The 20,751-nt window shown below is 32.6% G+C and overlaps 1 protein-coding gene across 7 annotated transcripts in view; it reads left to right on the forward strand.

The window, feature by feature from the left end:
- The first annotated feature begins 5,970 nt into the window (after nt 1–5,970).
- The window catches only part of Mmp1 (matrix metalloproteinase 1), a 330,832-nt gene continuing 316,051 nt past the window's right edge, over nt 5,971–20,751 (forward strand). For 4 of the 7 annotated variants that reach the window (XM_031928038.2, XM_032601880.1, XM_031928035.1 and 1 more), the window contains exon 1: nt 5,971–6,414. Coding sequence is in view for 2 of the 7 variants with exons in the window: in XM_031928035.1 (XP_031783895.1) it covers nt 6,283–6,414 (132 nt within the window). In the remaining 5 variants the exon portion in view is untranslated. 7 annotated transcript variants of the gene reach the window in all.

Raw genomic sequence — 20,751 nt, forward strand, 5'->3', positions numbered from 1 at the left:
ATAGAGTGAATGTGAAATGATATATATAGAGTGGAGGAGTGTAAATGTTTGTGAGATGATTATGAGTTTTCAAGTGCATAAAAATATTCTTTAGCTAATTGTTTGAAGTGTGACATGGATTTAGTGTTGCGAAGCGGTGATGGTAGCGAGTGCCAGAGGTATGAGGCGCTTATATGGAATGAACCTTTCAGCGTCTCCGTCTTGAAAGTCGGAATGTCCAGAGGCTTCACCTCCCCCCTCACAGGCCTGTGCGCGACGTGAAAGTCAAAAAAGGCCAAGATGTAGGAAGGCACAGCTGTGTTAAACAGTTTTCGTAGAAAACAGGCTGCAAAGTACTTTCTACGTCCGGCAGTTGTAAGCCATTGCAGTTCACGCCTGTAGGGGGAGATGTGCTCGTCCCTCCTTACACCATAGATGTATCGAATTCCCGTGTTTACGAGTCTCTGGAGTTTTGTGTCAAGTTCTTGGGTCAGGTCACAGTATACCAATGAGCAGTAGTCGATGATTGGAAATAGGAGTGCTTGCACGAGATGTTTACGCAACCTGATATTGATACTTTTCCTGAAAATGTAAAGCCTATACATTAATGAGTGAGCACGTTTGCTTAGTTGTGTAACATGCTCTTTCCACGTTATTTTGGAGTCAAGCACTAACCCCATATTGCGCACGGATGATTCATAGTCGACCTGGGCTCCCCCTATGTTGATGTAGGTGTTAGCAACAGTTGGTAAAGCATTAATGTAATAGGGGGAGCCCAGGACGATTGCCTTAGCTTTCAGGACATTAAGTTTAAGGTGATTTTGTGCAGCCCAGCCCATTATCCTTTCGGCATTAGCTGTCATCTTATCAGAACAAGAATCGAGCTCTTCAAGTTGGCATTGGCTGTATATTTGCAAGTCATCCGCATAGATTAGATGGGACACATCTGAATCTAGGCAAAAACCAATGTCATTGTTGTACAACGCGAACAGCAGCGGACCTAGAACCGATCCCTGCGGGACACCGGTGTTCAGGGGCCGGCAGGTGGAGAGCTCGTTGTTTTCACCAATAACGGCCTGCTTTCTTCCCGCAAGGTAAGATGCAAGCCAGCGGATGACCTGCTTGGAGAAGCCGAAAGAGGACTTTCTTTTTGTTTATGCCAAGCCTGACATCATCAGTCAGCTTAATTAAGCCAGACTGTGTGCTGTGACCGGTGCGGAAGCCTGTTTGTAGGTTGTCAATGAGTAGTCTTGATTCAAGATATTCCGAGACTTGCCTGTGCACCAGCCACTCCAGCGCCTTTGATAAAACAGAGAAAAGAAATTGGACGGTAGTCAGTCAGGGCTGTTGGTGAACTAACCTTGTTCAGTGCTCGCACCACGAGAGAGAGAGAGAGAGAGAGAGAGAGAGATAGATTCACACATATATATATATATATATATATATATATATATATATATATACATACTTCTACTATTATATTAAAGTATACTTAAGGTATCTGTGTACCGTACATCCATTCATATCTTTTCTCAATAACTGACATATTTTATTAGTTCATTATTCATTTAATGTTTCATGATTTACCATATTTTTCGTATATATTTCATTAAAATCATCATCATTCTTACCTTCATCCTCAAAACTTAAATTTTATAAAAGTAAAATTGTTAAATTTTTGTTTTAACGTTACCGTAGATAATGCTACATAACTGAAAACTGGATTTGGTGAATATATACCAACTTTGTTAAATGTTTGGTCTTGTGATTTGCTGATTGTCATGCCATATCCTAATCGTACTGGAAACTGTTGTCTTGTTATTTCAAAAGGAATTTCTTTTTTTGAAAGAGTCAAATCAATCCGTGGTATTAAAAGAACTTTACCAAATTTTTAACCGCTAATTATTTCTGCCTTTATACAGAATTGCATCATTTTCCTTACTCTTCATCGAGTATCGTTACAAAGCCCATCATTTTTATTTAAATTTCTCAGCAAAATAATTACAGTACCTACTTTTAAACGTAACTTATGAGGCGATAGGCCATTTGGCGTAAGTGAATTTAGAAAGGCTATTGGTAACATCTCTTTATTATCATCTTTGCAATTTGCTGTGAATTCTTACTCTATATTATAAAAAAGTTTCGCCGCTGCCAGTTCAGAAATTTCCCCCCCTAATTCCCCCGCTAATTTTCCCTAGCGGCTTTGAAAGTTAAGTGCGCGCGTCTGAGTGTGTTTAACCCCTTTTATCCTTCCCTACGCGTTTTTTGTGTTTATCCAAAAAAAAAAACCCAAAAAAATATGTCCAACTTCTATTATGAATGAATTATCTTTTCACATAGATCCTATGATTTTCCCTATAATGCTTCCTCACGGAGATATGAGATGGATTCCAATGTTTAAACAAAATCACAACAATGATAAAAATTTATCTCCTTTGCAATATTATTCATATCGATTAGCTTATAGACCTTTATCAAAATTTAATTCTATTTTATATTTTGGAAGATTAACTCAAAATTATATTATTCAAGCTTATATCATATAGAACATTGTAGACTGATCAATAATGAAAATTTTGAAAATAACGAAAGATTAGGTAATTTGTTTGTTTTGCCATCAAGTTATATAGGAAGTCCTAGATACACGCACCAAAGTTTTCTTGATTCAATGGCTATGATGCGAAAAATAGGCAGCCCACCGGATATATTTGTTACGATAACAACTAATCCAAAATGGTCTGAGTTGAAAACAGTACTAATAAAATTTGCGCCAGGAACTTCATGCAATGATATTGCAATAGTTACTGTTAGATTATTTTATAGTGAATTCCGAGCAATCCTAGCTGATATTCTTTGTGTGAATATTTTTGGAAAAATTATTGCATATGTATACATAATTGAATTTTAAAGAAGTCTTTCATATGCAAATTTATTGTTAGTATTGGATCATAAGTCAAAATTAACAAATCCTGATAAGATCGATGAACATATTTTAGCTGAAATTTCTGATGAGAATTATGTGGAATGACAAGAATTAGTATTCAAACATATTTTACATAGACCTCATTAAAAAAAACACTATGTTATGATGTATTTAAAAAAACTTGTGTAAAAAAATTCCCAAAAGCTTTTTATGATGCAGCACACTTTGAAAACAATGGTTTTCCTAGATATCGTCGTCGTAATAATGAAATTAAAAACTATGTCTACAACAAAAGGCTTTATGGTAAACCTGGAATGGTTGATAATAGAATGGTTGTTTCCTATAATCCAACTCTTGTTGGAAAATATAACCGCCATATTAATGTTAAATATCGTGCATCTATTATGAGCATCAAATATTTATACAAATATTTACACAATGGACATGATCGTGCTTTTATTAACGTGAGTAAAAATGATGATAATGCAATATACGGTGAAATAACAAAATTAATGGATTGTAAAAACGTAGGGCCAACGAAAATGGCGTATTCAAGAATTACCCATTTGTGCTTATTCTCATAGTGTAGTTAAATTAGCTATTAATTTACAGAATCAACAAAAAATAATGAACACAACATTGATATAGATTTTATCAATCACGAGGCATCTCTAACAACATAGTTTAAACTAAATAAAATTGATGATTATGCCAGGAATTTTTGGTATTGTGATATACTAGAACATAATGTTTTTACAAAAAAAAGTGGATTAGACGTAAAAACTATTCAAATACTTTAGGAAAATTAATCTGTGTGATTCCTAACGAACAAGAGTTATTTGACTTAAAATTAATATTACATAGAGTAAAAGGGGCAACCTCATTTGATGATTTGAAGAACTTTGAAAATAAAACGTATTCAACGTTTACTGAAACAGCAATAGTCATGGGATTAATTGAAAATGTTGAAGAAATTTTTTATATATTTAATAGGGCATGTACAATTTGTTTATGTTACCAGAACAATTGCGTTTGTTTTTTGCTTGGTTTTAACAAATTACCATTAGCACGAACTGTTTGGAAAAAATACAAGAATTTTTTTTTTTGTGAAGACTTTGTAGTAACTTGAATTCATTTGCATGGCATGAAAATTGTGATGTTTTTTTTGTTATTAAAGTAAGCCAAATAAAAACTAAAAGTTTTATAGCATAGCTTGCTTTTCTTTTTTACCTTCGCTTTACTTTTTAAATTTCTGAAATAGCGGCAATAAACTTTTTTTATTATGAATAAACGCGTTATCCTCGAAGACATTGGCAAACTAATTTGCAACGAACGTGGGCGTTGGCGAGCGAAGCGAGTAGGGGGGGGGTACCCCCTAGTAAATAATAATAATAAACAAATTAAATAGCTTTTTATTTAGATATATATGGGCAACATGTTAATAGTGTACTTTGAATTATAAATAATAGTAAACAAATGAAATATGTCAGTTGTTGAGGAAAAATGAGAAAGGCTTCACAGCACACAGGAAATTTAAATAACCCAAAATTTTAAAGCCCAAAAATATTAAGGTTAAAAATTTTGAAACCAAAAAATGTTAAGGCCCAAAAATATGGAGGTTAAAATTTTGAGACCCAAAAATGTTAAGGCCCAAAATTACATCTACCTCATAGATGATGTCCAGGTGTCAGGGTAACTCCTCGATGTTTAGTTATTGAAAAAAGATGTGAATGGCTTTAAGGCACACGGGTACATTAAGCACTTTAATATAATAGCAGATAGATATTCATGATTCTGCCCGTTTCTTTGCACAAGACGATTCGGATTAGTTTTATTTTACAGATTAGATGGAGGAGAATCATTGAACACGAAGCGGATTTTCATCTTGAAGCTATAGTGAGATAAATTGCTCTTAGAATAACAAGAAAAATTATTTTCAGTGTGCTGATTTTTAATAATTGCCTTTGTAAAACTAATTTTACTACATACCTTAGTATATTAATTAAAAGAGAGAAAAACTTTTGTAAGCTGGACAATTTCTTGAAGGATTACATAACATTTTAGAGGAAAAATTAGTTACCAACGTCACGCACAAATGCACACATACACACACGTGTGTGTAAGTATGTATGTGTGTGGGTGTGCGTGTGTGTGATTATAAATTAAATATATGGGAAATTCTACGGGAAAAATGTCATTTTCTGGTTCGAGAGACCGAAAAAAACAAATGTTGGGGTACGCGCTTTTTCTTTCTTTTTCTTATTGTACATGTTTAGAACAATGCAAAACCACGTTCCAAAAATTAAATTCGCAAAAAATTATGAAAAAAGATACAAATTTCTTAACTTTGAAAAATCCTGCAATTTTCATTATTTTTCCGCATTTTTAATTGTGCGTAACTTTTGACCAAATCAAGCATTTTTAACGCATTTTTTTTAAATTGATGCTCTTTTCCCGTTCTTTCATTCTACAGTAATACATTTTCTGTTTGTGCCCTTATGCATTAGTTATATGCCGTTGAACAATGACTATTTTTCGACAAATTTGAAGGGCTTATAAAACAGTGTCACGAGGTACTTTTTCGATGTTGGAATGTGTTTTTGCATTGTTCTAAACATGTACAATAAGAAAAAAAAATTGCGGGCGCGTGCCCCAACATTTGTTTTTTTTCGGTTTCTCTAACCAGAAAATGGCATTTTTCCCGTAGAATTTCTCATATATACATATATATTGTAAGGTTGGTTTTGCACATACACACACATGTTAGTGTATATATATATATATATATATATATATATATATATATATATATATATATATATATATATATATAATCAACATTGAAATATTTTATTTTTAAAATTAGAAAATAATAGAATATATTAATAATTTGACATTTAACATAGTATGATGGAAAATAAATAAGAATTCGTAGATTAATAATAGTGCTTTCAAAAATCATCGAAATTTTTCATTATCTGACTTTTAAACATGTCATGCCAACGATATAGTACGCGGCTTTCGAATAGTGGGAGATCTTATTAAAAGTCAGATGCAATGTGATTGTGAGTCACAGTGCCAGTAGTCTGCGGGCTAGTCAGCGGTAACTATCAGCGGACACCAGCTTGGTTAAATTTTCTTTTTGTATATCCCAGTATAATTGATGAAAATTTCATCTAACACTCTCAGCTGTGGTAGCATAAATGATTTTGTATTTATTGGTGTGATATTTTATACATAAATCCTAAGTAAATTGCACTTGAAAAATTGTATACTCTTATTAATAATATAGTGTGCCTGTAAACAATATTCTTTGTAGGCTCGTGTTGAATCATTCAATTAATAAATACAATTTAAAAAAAGTATAAGTCAATGATAAAATGTCTCTTAATATCCATACTCAGTTGCAGCATTATGCAGAATTGAAATATTTTATTTTTTTTGTATTTATAGTTCTTTATTTTCAAAAAGAGTCAGTTGTTTTAGCGAGTTTTCCAGCTACAGGAGCTATGGTGAGAAAAATATCTAATTTTCGTTTTCTAACATCTTTGTTTTTAATTATACGTATTTCCGTTTCAATTGTTTTGTATATAGTTTTTGTACTGATCTTTTTGCCTAAAAGCCTCACGCAAGCACATTGTAATGTCATGCTTCGTTGGCTCACACGGGATCTTAGTGTTACACGACAAATGTTTCATTGTGTACTACATTTCAGTAAAATTATTCTATTTTACTCTATTATATCTAAATATTTTATTTGCATATTAACGTTAAGACTATATCATTCCCATTCACACAATTAAACTGTTTGTATAAGGATTTACAAAATACGAAATTTATGGGCCGTTATAACAAACGAGTAATCTAAAACATTTTAATTATTTTCAAGAAAAAATAATATATTTTATAATGCATAATAAACATTCACAATAATTTCAAATAACAACAGATTTATTTAATACACGAAATATAATGTTTTGAATTACGATTCTAATTACCTTGATTCATACTTTTATTTAATACATTTTAAACATGTTCATGGACCATTAAGTATAGATTACAAAATAGGAATTGTGCAATTTCTATTAGAAATTTAAAAAAGTTTACTTGTTGAAATACTTTCAAAAAATTAATAATATGTCCTAAGCGTATTCGAACCGTCGACTTCAAATAATCGTTAATGCATTCCAAACAAGTGTTTTTCTAGAATATATGTAATGTTTATGACAACAAAAACAAATACAATAATGATCATACAAAACTTTTTAAATCATCAAACACTTAGCATTAATTTTTCAATGAAATATTCTATTCTTTAAATGAAATTGAAAAAAAATCATAAGTATCTTCATCAGCGTATTTTATTATTTAAATAAGTAAAAAAGTGACTCATATTATACTCGTTAATTGTTATCTTTACTTTCTATTTTAATATACGATTTTGTCTTACTTCCGTACTGGTTGAATCAGCTTATTTCTTTTATATGACATTTGTGAGTCATGCCGCAAATCTTAGAAAGATCCTTTCGTTTTGTAAATATTTGATTCATCAAAAAGAAACTGTACTTTACGCGTTTTAAAATATTGATAAGTGATTTAATCTATTACTATTATTATAATTCTGGAGTTTATGTTTTATTTATGCAAAGAATGTAACTAATCTAAATGTAACATAAATTGCTTAAAAATTTATAAAAATTGAAATTTATAAGTTTAAAAAAAAATGTAAATTATCAGGGTTATTAGTTTCATATGATCGTGAGGCCAGTGCACTGTTATAACAAGAAAGATGAATCTACAAGTATGACCTTGGACACGTCTTGATAGAGCTAGTTAGTATTCTACGCCCTCGCAACTCCCATCAGGCTTGGACTGAATGCAAAGTGATTTTCTCTGCTCTTAGGCAAGGTTTCGCATCATTACTCAAGATAATTTTTACTGCATTTTAATTATTTTTTCAAGTTTTCAATAAGAAAAAGAAAACACACATTTATCTACTTTGTGTGTGTGTATGTGTTCTATTTAGAGCACTCCAGTGGGACTCATTTACTAAACGCAAGTTACGTATTATCCAAGTACAAAATTTAAACATTTTTTGCCTATCGTGCCTACTTTAATTAACAAGAAAGTCTTTTTTTTATGCATGAATAATTTTTTTCGTAAATTTTTCTACATGTCTTAATAAGAGTACATTAAAAGTTTGTGTATGTATTTATATGTGGGGGGGGAGGTAGTTCTCTGTCAAATCAAAGATGAAAATTTTAATTTTGGCCCAAACTGCGTATATATGTTTTACATGGTGTAGCTGACTCCAAAAATATTTTCAGCGTGATCACTTTACTTGGCTTCCAGTTGTAGCTGGTCAAAGTTGTTGCCTATTTCTAATGATTCACAGCTCTTTAGGGATACATTTTCCACTAAAACTATTTACAGATTTTCTTTTGTAAAATTTTCTGAATTTTTTAATAAAAATATTTGTAAAGTCATATAAATTTGCTAAGGCTAGCTTATTCGCATTTTAAACCTTAAAATATAAATCGAGCAGTGAGACGAGTTAATGATAAGAGTATGCCGAGCCATACTACGATGCATACACGGAGAAAAAAATGGAATTATTCCATGCAAACCCCCTCGGAAATACAGCAGGCGTATTTGGCCGGGAAAAGTTGTAGGAGCTCCCGCAATATTAACGGGTGCGCTACGGGCAAATTGGCTCATGGAATACGTATATCCGACCTCGTGCTCACCATGCCGTGCGTTTCTTTTTTGCTAGTTTAAAACTTTTTACATATGTATGATAATCCAAGTGACGTATAAAAAGTTGCAGATATAGGAGACACGTCGAAGAAATTTAACAATCATCAGAAGATAGTTTAAAAGCAATCGGTAAGAAAAATAGAGGTTTAACCTCACTTTTGCTGATGCATGTATGCTTGTATTTTGCGGCGTTTTTGTTTGTATTTTTGAACACGTTGTCGTTTTTCATTTCTATCTTATTTAATTAATTACTCTAACTCTAGTTTCTTTATCGATTTTCAATTTGGGGTTTATATACCTTATTTTTTGCTGCATTTCAATGGGAAGTTCAGTAGTAACTTCTTGTGGAACATTTTTGAAATTGTGCTTTTGATTGGTTAGAATTTATCAATCCGGCAAACTGATGGGAGCATTTCAAAAACGTTCCACAATAATTAACTACCATCGAGTACATCTAATATTTAATAGTATATTTAATAATGGCACGTGAAATAATTAAATATCATTATTACAATCAATTTGTAAAATGCGAGCGTAGCGAGCACTGTAGCTCAAACTCGAAGCAATATAAGTAGAGAAAGCACTTTTAGACCACAGAGAGATCAACATCGTGACGCGATTTCGCTATTCCGTCGATACAAATAAGGTGTTGTCTGAGCTGACTTTTGCTGTGTGTGAAAAACATCATTAATACTAAGCTGGGAAAAAATATTCAAAAAAGCAAGACACTTGAACATTTAGTTGTAAATAACTAATTAATGAAAAAAATCAGATGACCATTAACTGATAATCAGCTGATAATCATGCCAAAACGTCAGCTGATTATCAGGTGATTTCGGCTCAGTATTTTTAATAAAGCTGATAGTTATAAATATGCGTTTTTCAATAATTTAATTTAAACAAATTTTTTTTCAATTGTTAAAAAATAAAAATTTTGGAGCTCACAGCCAGAGTTTTCTTGTTATCATCCTGATGGTAACACCAGTACTGGCCCTCGTTATTTGAAATTTATAAATTTTACTTATTTTAAACAACTTATAATAAATATATTAAAGGTTACAAATTTTGAATGATTATCACCTGATTATCATCAACATTTTATCTCACATAAACGCATATTTATAACTATCAGCTTTATTAAAAATACTGAGCCGAAAGCACCTGATAATCAGCTGACGTTTTGGCATGATTATCAGCTGATTATCAGCTGATTATCAATTGATTGTCATCTGATTTTTTTCAGTAGGGTAGAAGACAAGGTTCTTATAGCAAAAACAATGAATGAGTATTTTTGTGAAGTAAGCATTAATTTAAGTAACCAAATCTCAAATTTCGATACTAATCAACTAAAACTTCCAGATAGAAATGACAAATCAATTTTCTTATATACAACAAAAAATTGAAATTCTAAAAACTATAGATTTTATCAAGAAAAAACTGGTGGTGTTGATAATATAAATGCTTGTTGTAATATGTGAATTTATACAGTCGTAATACTTAAAACGGTACTCGTCGCGACATCTACTGGTTGACGACGATTTGGTGCAACGAGACAAGCTCGATCGAACGCGAGCATATGGCGCATGTCTCGCGTATATACTCTAAGCGCATACTATACTGTATACTCAGCTAAAACAATCAAAGTAATTGAAGTGATATAGCGATATCGTTGAAAAACATTTTTAATATGTGTATCCAACAATCAACGTGGCCAAACGCACTAAAACGTGCTGACATAGTCTCTATATTTAAGGCTGGAGATAGGTCTTGTATGTCGAATTACAGACCAATTTCTCTTATATCAAACTTAGCAAAAATCTACGAGAAAATCATATACAATAGATTGTATATGTTTTTGAGGAATGTAAAATTACATCAGACAATCAATATGGTTTTGTTAAAAATTGAGGCTTTATGGAAGCGTTAAATTATGTATCAAATATTATTTATAATAGTATAGATAAAAGCAAGCCTATTATTACTACTTTTTGGATTTAGCTAAAGCATTTGACACTGTAGGTCACAAGATACTATTAGAAAAATTAGATAGGTATAGAGTATGAGGTAGTGCCTTAAATATAATAATCAGCTATCACCCAGGTAGAAAACAATGTGAAAAAATGCAAAACTGCAAAAGCGAATATAAAGAAATATCTATTGGTGTACCACAGGGGACCATATTGGGACCATTACTTTTCATTCTATATGTAAATGATCTACTGAGAGATATGCAAAAAGATACAATTATGTCTTATGTTGATGACACAGTTATCATAGCGAGTAATAACATGTGGTCATCTGTCCAGGACAAAATCAATAATTATCTTAGTAAAGTCTCAAAGTTGCTTACTTTAAATAAATTTAGACACGTTAGGAATTAAATTAGGTATTAATATAATAAAAAGAGTAGAAAACCATAAATATCTTGGCTTACTTACTGATTTTAATATGAAATGGGATAAATATATAAATTATATTGTCAAAAAAACTAAGTATCTAATTTTCGTTTTTGCAAAAATTAAAAATTCAATGGACTGTAAAACATTAATGATGATTTATTACTCATTTTTTCAAAGTTTAGTAACTTGTGGTATAATTGCTTGCGGAGAAGGGTATACAACAATTTTCTAAATTTAATCTAAAAAATATAAAAGAAAATATTAAAAATTATAATTAAAAATCACTTTACAACGCAAGACCCTCCTCTTACAGTAAGGCAACTATTCCAATTAAAGGCTGTATTTTCCCATTACCTTACATTAAGAAACAGATGTACTATGAGCACTAGCAATACTAGAAATGAGATTATACCTTTGCCAAGAATAAATAAAACGGCTAGAAAAAAGAACAGCTATTTTGTAGCTATAAACTTATACAATGCATTAACTAGTGATCTCAAAAGCTTAATATCAAGCAAGGTCACAATAAAGAAAAGATTGAACGTGTTTATATGAAAACGTTATGTACTGTAAACAAAAACAAAAAAAGGGGGGGGGAGAAAGAAAGTTTTTAACACACTATTACTTAAATTTTGCGAGAAAATTTTATATGTTAATTAAAAATGTGTATTATTACATTATAGTAATTGTTAAGCCTATTGTTATTAGATTATAAGTTTGTTTCTGTACCCGTATGTACCTGTACCTGTATTCGTATGTATAGGCAACCCTGTTTGCCTCGATTACGGACTTAAAAAGACCTTATTGCACTTGAGATTTTGGGAAAAACTAGACATTTCATGTGTTTTGGCTAAGTTTATTGCGCAGCTTTCAAACCCTTATGGTTCTTAAGATATCAAGGTTTCATTTTTTTTCTGAATATTTTTCGATTTTATATATCTCTAATACAATGTAGTCAAATGCTTCAAAATTTTATTTAGTGATTTAGCATAAAAAAAGCTGCCTACTGCTAAAATTTTACACGATTTTATCAATTGGTTCTCAAGTAAAGAGCTAAAATGTAAAAACTTTTGCTTCCTCTTGTAGGTGTGTCGTTGCACGTCGTTAAAGTCCCTCCCTATGAATTTATGTCATACTGATAAGATTTCATCCATAGTTATTTTTCAGTATACTAAAAATTGTCATTTAAGTAGAAAATTTTTCCAGTAAAAATAGTTAATAGCCGAGATTAAAATTAAGAGACAAATAAACTTTGGATTTCCCTAGTAGGAAAGCACCCATTTAAAATGGCCGTAAAGGCAAAAATTGACTAAGTAAAATGTAAAAAACTGAACATTTCAAATTTCCTAAAAGTAGCGATATCTTGTGCATTTTTTATGGGTGAGAATTAGATTTTATGAAAATATCCATAAATTAATTAATTTTTCGGATGTAAGATACAAAATTATTAATATTTAGGCGTGAACTGAATAATTTGAATAATTTAAACATATGGCAAAGCTCATAGGGCTTGTGTAGAACAACGTCTGCGTGGCTCAGTCGGCTAAGGTGCACGGCCGTACTTATTTGGCCTCATGTAGAGTGTGGGTTTAAGTATCCAGTCAGACATTATAATATCTTTTTGTTTGCAATTCCTATCATGAGACCGTTTCAATTCTTCTTTTTCTACCTCATAGGTCATTTTATAAGCTTTAGCATATGGATTAAATTATCTCAATAAAAGGTCTAATTGACTTTGTAAATCTAATTTTGCATCACGATTACTTTTATTATTTTTACGTTGATTCCTTGCCATTTAATTATCCAGAACATATCGTCGGTCCCTACGAAGAGTAGTACAGTTCAGATTTTTGCGGCAAAGAGTAGTACAGTTCAGATTCTCGCGGCGAAAAGTTATACAGTTCAGATTATCACAGCGAAGAGTAGTACAGTTCAGATTCTCCCAGAGAATATTTCATACGAACTCTACAGTATGTCGCAGATAAAGCGGACACATTTCTTTTTTGGTGATTCAGAAAAAAAAAGTGTGAGCGCAAATAAAACTGGGGGGGGGGGGCTAATTAAAGGTTAAATCATGCTCTACAAATTTACCGTAGCTTTTTTTCTCTGAATCGTAAGGTTTTTTTACGGCCCTGGGTTAATAAAATGATGCATAAAAGAAAGTTAGGTAAGGTGCTCTAAGCCCTTCCATTCGACAGACCATGGCAAATAATGCTTAAAACCGCGATTATACGATTACCCTTGTGTTTATTCAATTTTAAATCAATTTTGAAAATTTATTTCTGAAGAGGGAATATTACGCCGGGCAACCGAAGATAGCGGCATGCGACGCACTTCCGTACTGTTGTAACTCAAGGTTAGTGCGTCGTCTGCTACGTGCGGGTTATGCGATCTCATCTAGGACAATAGAGTGAGGTTTGTCGCGGTCTCGTCCGAACGTGAATAATGAGCTGAACAACAATTTATATTAATAATTAAAGTTTTAATTTTTATATTTCTATAAGTTTTCTAAAAAAAAATCACGAAACTCATTTGGTATGAGCCATCTACCGATCATGGCCCATAGGTCAGTTTTTTTAACTTAAAGCTATTCTACAGTTATAAGCCTTAGGCAATCTATAATCTTTCATCAACTTCCATGTAAAATTTATTAAAATTGAAAATATTGTCCTGTGTTTTTTCAGTAATTGTGTATAGTTTTTTTTTTTATTCTTGCACGAAAAAAATGTGAGCCTGGAGGGATATCGGCATTCGTGTGCAGAATGAGAAACACCCAATTATGCCGATACAGCACATACGCGTGCCATTAGTGTACACAATCGAGCCGCATGAAGACGGTCTAAGCAAAGCCGATGCAGCACAGACCCGGTGCTGTTTTGGCACCAGTTCTTATGCTATCTCATTCGCAGCGCGCTCTTTTGGAAGCATGCGCGCGCATAGTACCACAGAGAAGTTTTTTCCGTTCGGCGTGCCCATGCCGCGTGTGGCATCAGAGTTCGAGTTGTGGCTTACTATATTGGTTAAAACTTTATTCAAAAGTGTATCACTGATACTATATCCAATTCCAAATAGTTACCAAAAATAGCCTTTATTGCGCCCCGGGTAATTTATTACCTAGCTAAGTGAACATTATTTTTTCCGGTATCACTAAACAGCTAAGCCCGAGATCTTGAATTAGAAGAAAAAATGGCCTAAAATGACCGTCCCTATCAAAACTGCGAGGTATTTGAAACAGGGTAAAATTCTTCGAAAATGCCTTCGAAACGAGAATTTTCACTATTTTTCCCAACACGCGGATGAAATGGGCCTTTTTTCATGCCTACAAGTAGCGTTGAAAATCGTCCATACCAAGCGTGTTAGAAAAAGTTTGAGCTCAAGCGGGGAGAAAATAATTTTCTCCCCTCTGTTAATACCCGTTTTTCAAATCTCTCAAATTTTCTCAATTTTTTCACATTTCTCAATTTTTTTCAAATTTTTCAAATTTTTATGCACGACTCGAAACGCACGATCTCCTACCCAACTTTCACGCATAAAAAAAGTCCCTTTCATGCCCTTGTTGGAAAAAACGCGGTGTGCAACACGGGAATAAAAGCTATGACATACTCGGATGAGGTGTTTTCAGCACTCGTCTACGTTTCGGACGCCTTCGGCGCCCTCGATTCCTAATTGTGCTGAACACCTCACATACGCTTGACATAGCTTATTTTCTCCCCTTGTTGCACAATGTACTATTGTCGGATTTTCTCATTTTAGGCTATTTAAAATAGGGTACAACGATTACGAGCAATTTAAAATGGGGTAAAAATCGTCTAAAATGAGAAAATCCGACAGAATTCTAAAAATTCTCGTTTCGAAGGCATTTTTGAAGAATTTCATCCTATTTTAAATAGCTCGCATTTTTTATAGAAACGGTAATTTTCAACAATTTTTTTTATAAATATAAGACCTCGGGCTAAGCTGTTTAGTTATTTCGCAGCGAGAATCTGAACTGTACTACTTTTCGCCGCAAAATTTGAACTATACTACTCTTTGTAGGAAATCTGAACCGTACTACTCTTTGTAGGGATCGTCGATATAGTTGACCATATCTTCGTGTATCATCTTTTTATTTTTAAGGTCTTAAATTTTAAGGCTTAAAAATTTTCAAGGCTCAAACTTTTTATGGTCCATCATTTTTATATAAAAAGATAACGTAATATCTAAAAAAGTGTGACGTAGGGCTGGTGGCCCGGAGAACCAGAGAACCGAAAAATAACTTTAATATAATGTAGGAAGGATGTACTATTCACCAGATGTGTAAATCGATGCATATATTGAATATATGTGTTAATGGTTCCGCAATATAGTTGCAAATTATTTTTAGCGTCTTAGTATTTATTTTGTCAACGCCACTATTTTTGAGTTATATGTTATATCAGTTATATAAAATCGTTATATGATGCATATGAGCTAATCGCATTTTCTGTTGCTATTGCGTATGAAAATCACTAACTTCTGATAATAACCACTTTAAAAAACAAAATAAAAGTAAGCGCATGTAAATAAGATTTAAATTAAATAAACACTCTATTATATACTCATAAGTGAAAATAGCTCAGGTAAAAGGATAGCGGATTAACACGCTGCAGACCCGGGTTCTAATCAAGGCTAGGAAAATTTTTTTATTGTTTTCACTACCTCATAGTTGTTTGAAGGAAGACTGTAACAAAGTTTACCTATAATGTAACGGACATAGAGACATATATCTATATTTATACAAACGCAGTCGTATGCTCGCGCTAAGGCCTCCCATCACTCTGGCCTGGAAGTCACAGATCAGCCTTTTATACTCTCCGCACTGTAATTCATCTTCATAATCCGTGGTGTAAACGCCCAACTGAGGTCGTCGCGGTCTAGGAATGATTATGTAAAGACTTCTAAATGTGTTTGCCTGAAGCCACGAATCGCACTGTCGATTTGCGGTAATGAGAAAAAAAAAAAACAATTCGCATTTGCTTTTGTGCCTAGCAGCCCTCGATTACGTCCGAAAGAATTCTTACCCTCGTATAAAAATGCTTAATTTTGTACCCTTAATACTCTTTCCAGCAACTTAAATTAAGCGGCGCGGTAGTGCCACGAAGGCGAGTTTGAGAAGCTTGCGGCGACCGCGACACTATTTTCTCCTATATTATTGGGTTTTCAAATATTTAATTCATTAAATACAAATATTTACATTATTGTATCTGAATTTTTTGACGTATAATCATATTTGTATGCTTGACTATGATATCTAATCAATATACTGGCAAAAAGCAGCTTTCTTTACTATAAACGAGTATGCCTCAAAAAAAACTTCTCAAATCCGTTTGGGATTCTTCAACCCAAGAATGTTTAGACGATAAAGTTAGCCGCACCAAGCTAGTGTTAATTAAGACCGTGAATTTAGCCGCACATATTGCTTTCCCACATACTTATACAGATTATAGGGATTACTGATATGATCACACATATGTGCAAATCCAGAAAAAACCAGACACTTCAGGGGGTCTGAGTGAACAAATTTGAAATTTGAGGGCACACCTACCAGACAAACTTTTTTGGGTTCTTTAGGCCACCCAGAACCCGAAAAACCTTGGGTTCCCAAGATTAAAAAATACTTATTTTTTTGCCGGGCAGTTTAAATTCTCTTATGGGAATTTAACACGGGGAAAATGAACGAAAACCAGGAAAATACCACTTTTTGTCTAGAGGCGCAATTTAAAAATGTGTCTCAATAGAATCGAAGTATTGAAAAAAAATATTGATTTTAGGGTTAGTGGGTTAAAAATGGTTGCCTAAGTCGAAAGTTGTCTAGGCTTGAAAATGACAAAAATCACCAATTTCTCGATTTTTTACGAAAATCAGCGATTTTTCTTAGTTTTAAAATCCTTATAACTTTTGATCCCAGCAGTCAATTTAGACCATTTAAAGCTTTAATAGTAGCTCTTTTCTTTCTCTTTCACTTTCAAAATTTAGATTAAACATTTTACTGGTTTATCAGCAATGAAATGAAATATATATGGCAATGAAAAAGATAAAAAAACAGCCATAATTGATGGGCATATATATAGCTGATCGTAAAATAAAAATGTTAATCTGATTTTTGAAAGCGAAAGCAAAAGAAAAGAGCTACCATTTGAGCCCCAAATGATCAAAATCTTATATAAAAAAGTGTGTACTATAAATAATATTATGATTCCAAAAGTATTTACTATTTTTTCAAATTACTAAATTTAGCTTTAAGATTTTTTCTTTGCAACAAACATTGTATATTTCAAGATTTTTGCGACAGCACCCTGATAGTAAAGCTCCTTAGAATATAATACAAAAATATTATAGTTTTAATTAATATTATCTAACAGATTCACAGCTTAAGAGTAATAATGTCAGTGTTTCATCGATAGACTATAAGACAGCGGGACGGCAGCAAGCATTAAAAGAATAATTTTGAAAAGTACAACCATCTTATTTTTTATATAAGATAAAAATCCGCTTTGTGTTTAAATGATTCTCCTATATACTTAGGAGAAATTTACTTGATTTTTTTATATTTATGATTTTGCTCATTTTTATGCACAAGATAATTTGGATTAATTTTAGAACATTCAGATTAGATGTGAGAAAATCATAAAACACAAAGCAGAATTTCTACTTGAAGTTATAGTGAGATTGATTCTTTTTAGAGTAAGTAATTATTTTTGTCAGTGTACTGACTTTTAACACTTGACATTTTTAAAACTGATTTTATTACATTCATATATTGATAAAAATACAGAAAAACTTTTGTAAACTATAATCATTAGACAATTTCTTTAAGAATTGCATAACTTTTTAGAGGAGAAATCATAATTATAATACAAAGATACAGAATGGTGAGGATGGGTATAAAACTTATATTTGCCAACATTTTACCTTGTGAAAGGTGTTTTTTTAACTGATTTGATCATCTTTTAATGAGTTCCAAATAAACTTATAAAGAAATGTTAAAAAAAAAAATTTAATTTGAATTACAGCATAGCATAGTTAAAAGTTTAGGTTTAAATTTTGCAAAATCTACTACATCTGCACTAAAATGCTTCAGATAATACGTAATGTACGTTGTCTTCAACAAGTTTTAATAACTTTATTTGTAATAAGCTGCTCGATTACAATAATATCCAGTTAAAATATTTTAGGGACACGATGCTAAGAGTTATATTTTCACAAAAACTGCTTCTACGCGAAAATACGTCTGATGATAACACCGGCACAAAAAATAAAAAAAGTTGTCTGCGCGAGAAATCAGACCTATCTATTTTTATGAAATCAGACCTATCTATTTTTTATTGGGTCGCTGAATTCGAATATAAGGTCAATTAGGCCCCATCACGTCATGGTCAAGGTCAGTTGGAGGTCAAATTAAGAAGAAAAGGTTTAAAAAAATTAAAATGCCATATATTTATGTTTTTTGGTCGCTGAATCCAAATCCGGAATCAGTTTGGCCCCATCTCGTCAGGTTCAAGGTCAGTTCAAGGTTAAACTGAGAAGTAATGATTAAAAGAAATAAAAATGCCATACATTTATGTTTTTCTGGTCGCTGAATCCAAATCCAGGGTCAGTTTTACCCGATCACGTCAGGTTCAAGGTCAGTTCGAGGTCAAATTGGGAAGTAACGGTTAAAAAAATTAAAATGCCATATATTTATGTTTATTTGGTCGCTGAATCTAAATCCGGAATCAGTTTGGCCCCATCTCGTCAGGTTCAAGGTCAGTTCAAGGTCAAACTGAGAAGAAATGGTTAAAAGAAATAAAAATGCCATACTTTTATGTTTTTTTGGTCGCTGAATCCAAATCCGGGGTCAGTTTTACCCGATCACGTCAGGTTCAAGGTCAGTTCGAGGTCAAATTGGGAAGTAACGGTTAAAAAAATTAAAGTGCTATATATTCATGTTTTTTTGGTCGCTGAATCTGAATCTGGGGTCAGTTTTACCCGATCACGTCAGGTTCAAGGTCAGTTCGAGGTCAAATTGGGAAGTAACGGTTAAAAAAATTAAAATGCCATATATTTATGTTTATTTGGTCGCTGAATCTAAATCCGGAATCAGTTTGGCCCCATCTCGTCAGGTTCAAGGTCAGTTCAAGGTCAAACTGAGAAGAAATGGTTAAAAGAAATAAAAATGCCATACATTTATGTTTTTTTGGTCGCTGAATCCAAATCCGGGGTCAGTTTTACCCGATCACGTCAGGTTCAAGGTCAGTTCGAGGTCAAATTGGGAAGTAACGGTTAAAAAAATTAAAGTGCTATATATTCATGTTTTTTTGGTCGCTGAATCTGAATCTGGGGTCAGTTTTACCCGATCACGTCAGGTTCAAGGTCAGTTCGAGGTCAAATTGGGAAGTAACGGTTTAAACCGATTAAAATGTCATATCAAAACTTTCCAAAAATGGAAAAAGATACCGAAAAATTGTAAAAAATCTTATTTAATCACATAATATCTTCCTTGTGTACAGAGAAAAGTTGCTTTCGTTTATATTTTTTTCTTATTTTGCTTTTTTTCCACTAGCTTAGTAACTCTCGATGTCTTTCTTTACTCCTTTTTTCTCTTGTAACGAACTCTTTTTACTTCAAATGACCTATGCAATGGGTTTCTTTTTCTCTTTTTGTTATTTGTTTTAATGTTTCTCTTCAGTGTCCAGCAAAAATCTGTCATCATGTTGACATTCCATCTTCCTTGGTATCGATTCTCCATTACACTTATATCTTGATGAAATCGTTCTCCCTGTTCTTCACTGACATCTCCTAGATTAAGAGGGAAGTAATCAAGATGGGAATGTAAGAAATGCATTTTATAACTCATCAAGCAACCCAAATTTTTTAAATTCTCCAACATTTGTTCAACTAGTTCCTGATAGTTCTCACTCTTTTTATTCCATAAAAAGTTCTCACGAACAGTTTTAAAACATTGCCATGCAGCTTTTTCTGTGTCGTTTATTTTTGTGATAAATGTTTCGTCTTCAAATAGAGTACGAATTTGAGGACCATCAAAAATACCTTCTTTTAATTTAGCTTCACTTATTGCGGAAAACTTTTCTCCCAAATACTGGAAACAATCGCCATCTTTATCCAGAGCTTTGACGAACTCCTTCATGAGGCCTAGTTTGATATGAAGTGGTGGTAGCAGATAGTTTGATGGGTCAATCAATGGCGTACGTATAATGTTCCTCGATCCTGGTTCAAAATGTGTTCTAGTTGGCCATACTTTCTTAACGTAGTGATTTACCCTGTCTCTACTATCCCATAAACACAAGAAGCAGGGATTTTTAGTAAAACCTGATTGTTGTCCTATGATCATGGTTGCAATTTTAAGATCACCACAAATTTTTCATTGATGTTCCAAGTACTTTATTTTTTCCAATACAATTTCTAAATTTTCATAAGTCTCTTTCAGCTTAGTCGAGTGAGCTATGGGAATGGATGCAAACCTGTTTCCGTTATGAAGCAGAACAGCTTTCAGACTTCGTTTTGACGAATCAATAAAAAGTCTCCATTCCTCGTCTTTATACGTATTCGGTTTTATTGCATCGACTAAACCTTTAACATCTATACAATATACCAACGAATTCTCTTCATCGTTCGTAAAAAAATTCCTAAATTCTTTTTCTCTATCTCGATAAAAAGAGGCCGTTGTTCCTTTTG

Source organism: Nasonia vitripennis, assembly GCF_009193385.2.
Source record: "Nasonia vitripennis strain AsymCx chromosome 4 unlocalized genomic scaffold, Nvit_psr_1.1 chr4_random0003, whole genome shotgun sequence".
In the NCBI taxonomy this organism is placed as follows: Eukaryota; Metazoa; Arthropoda; class Insecta; order Hymenoptera; family Pteromalidae; genus Nasonia; species Nasonia vitripennis.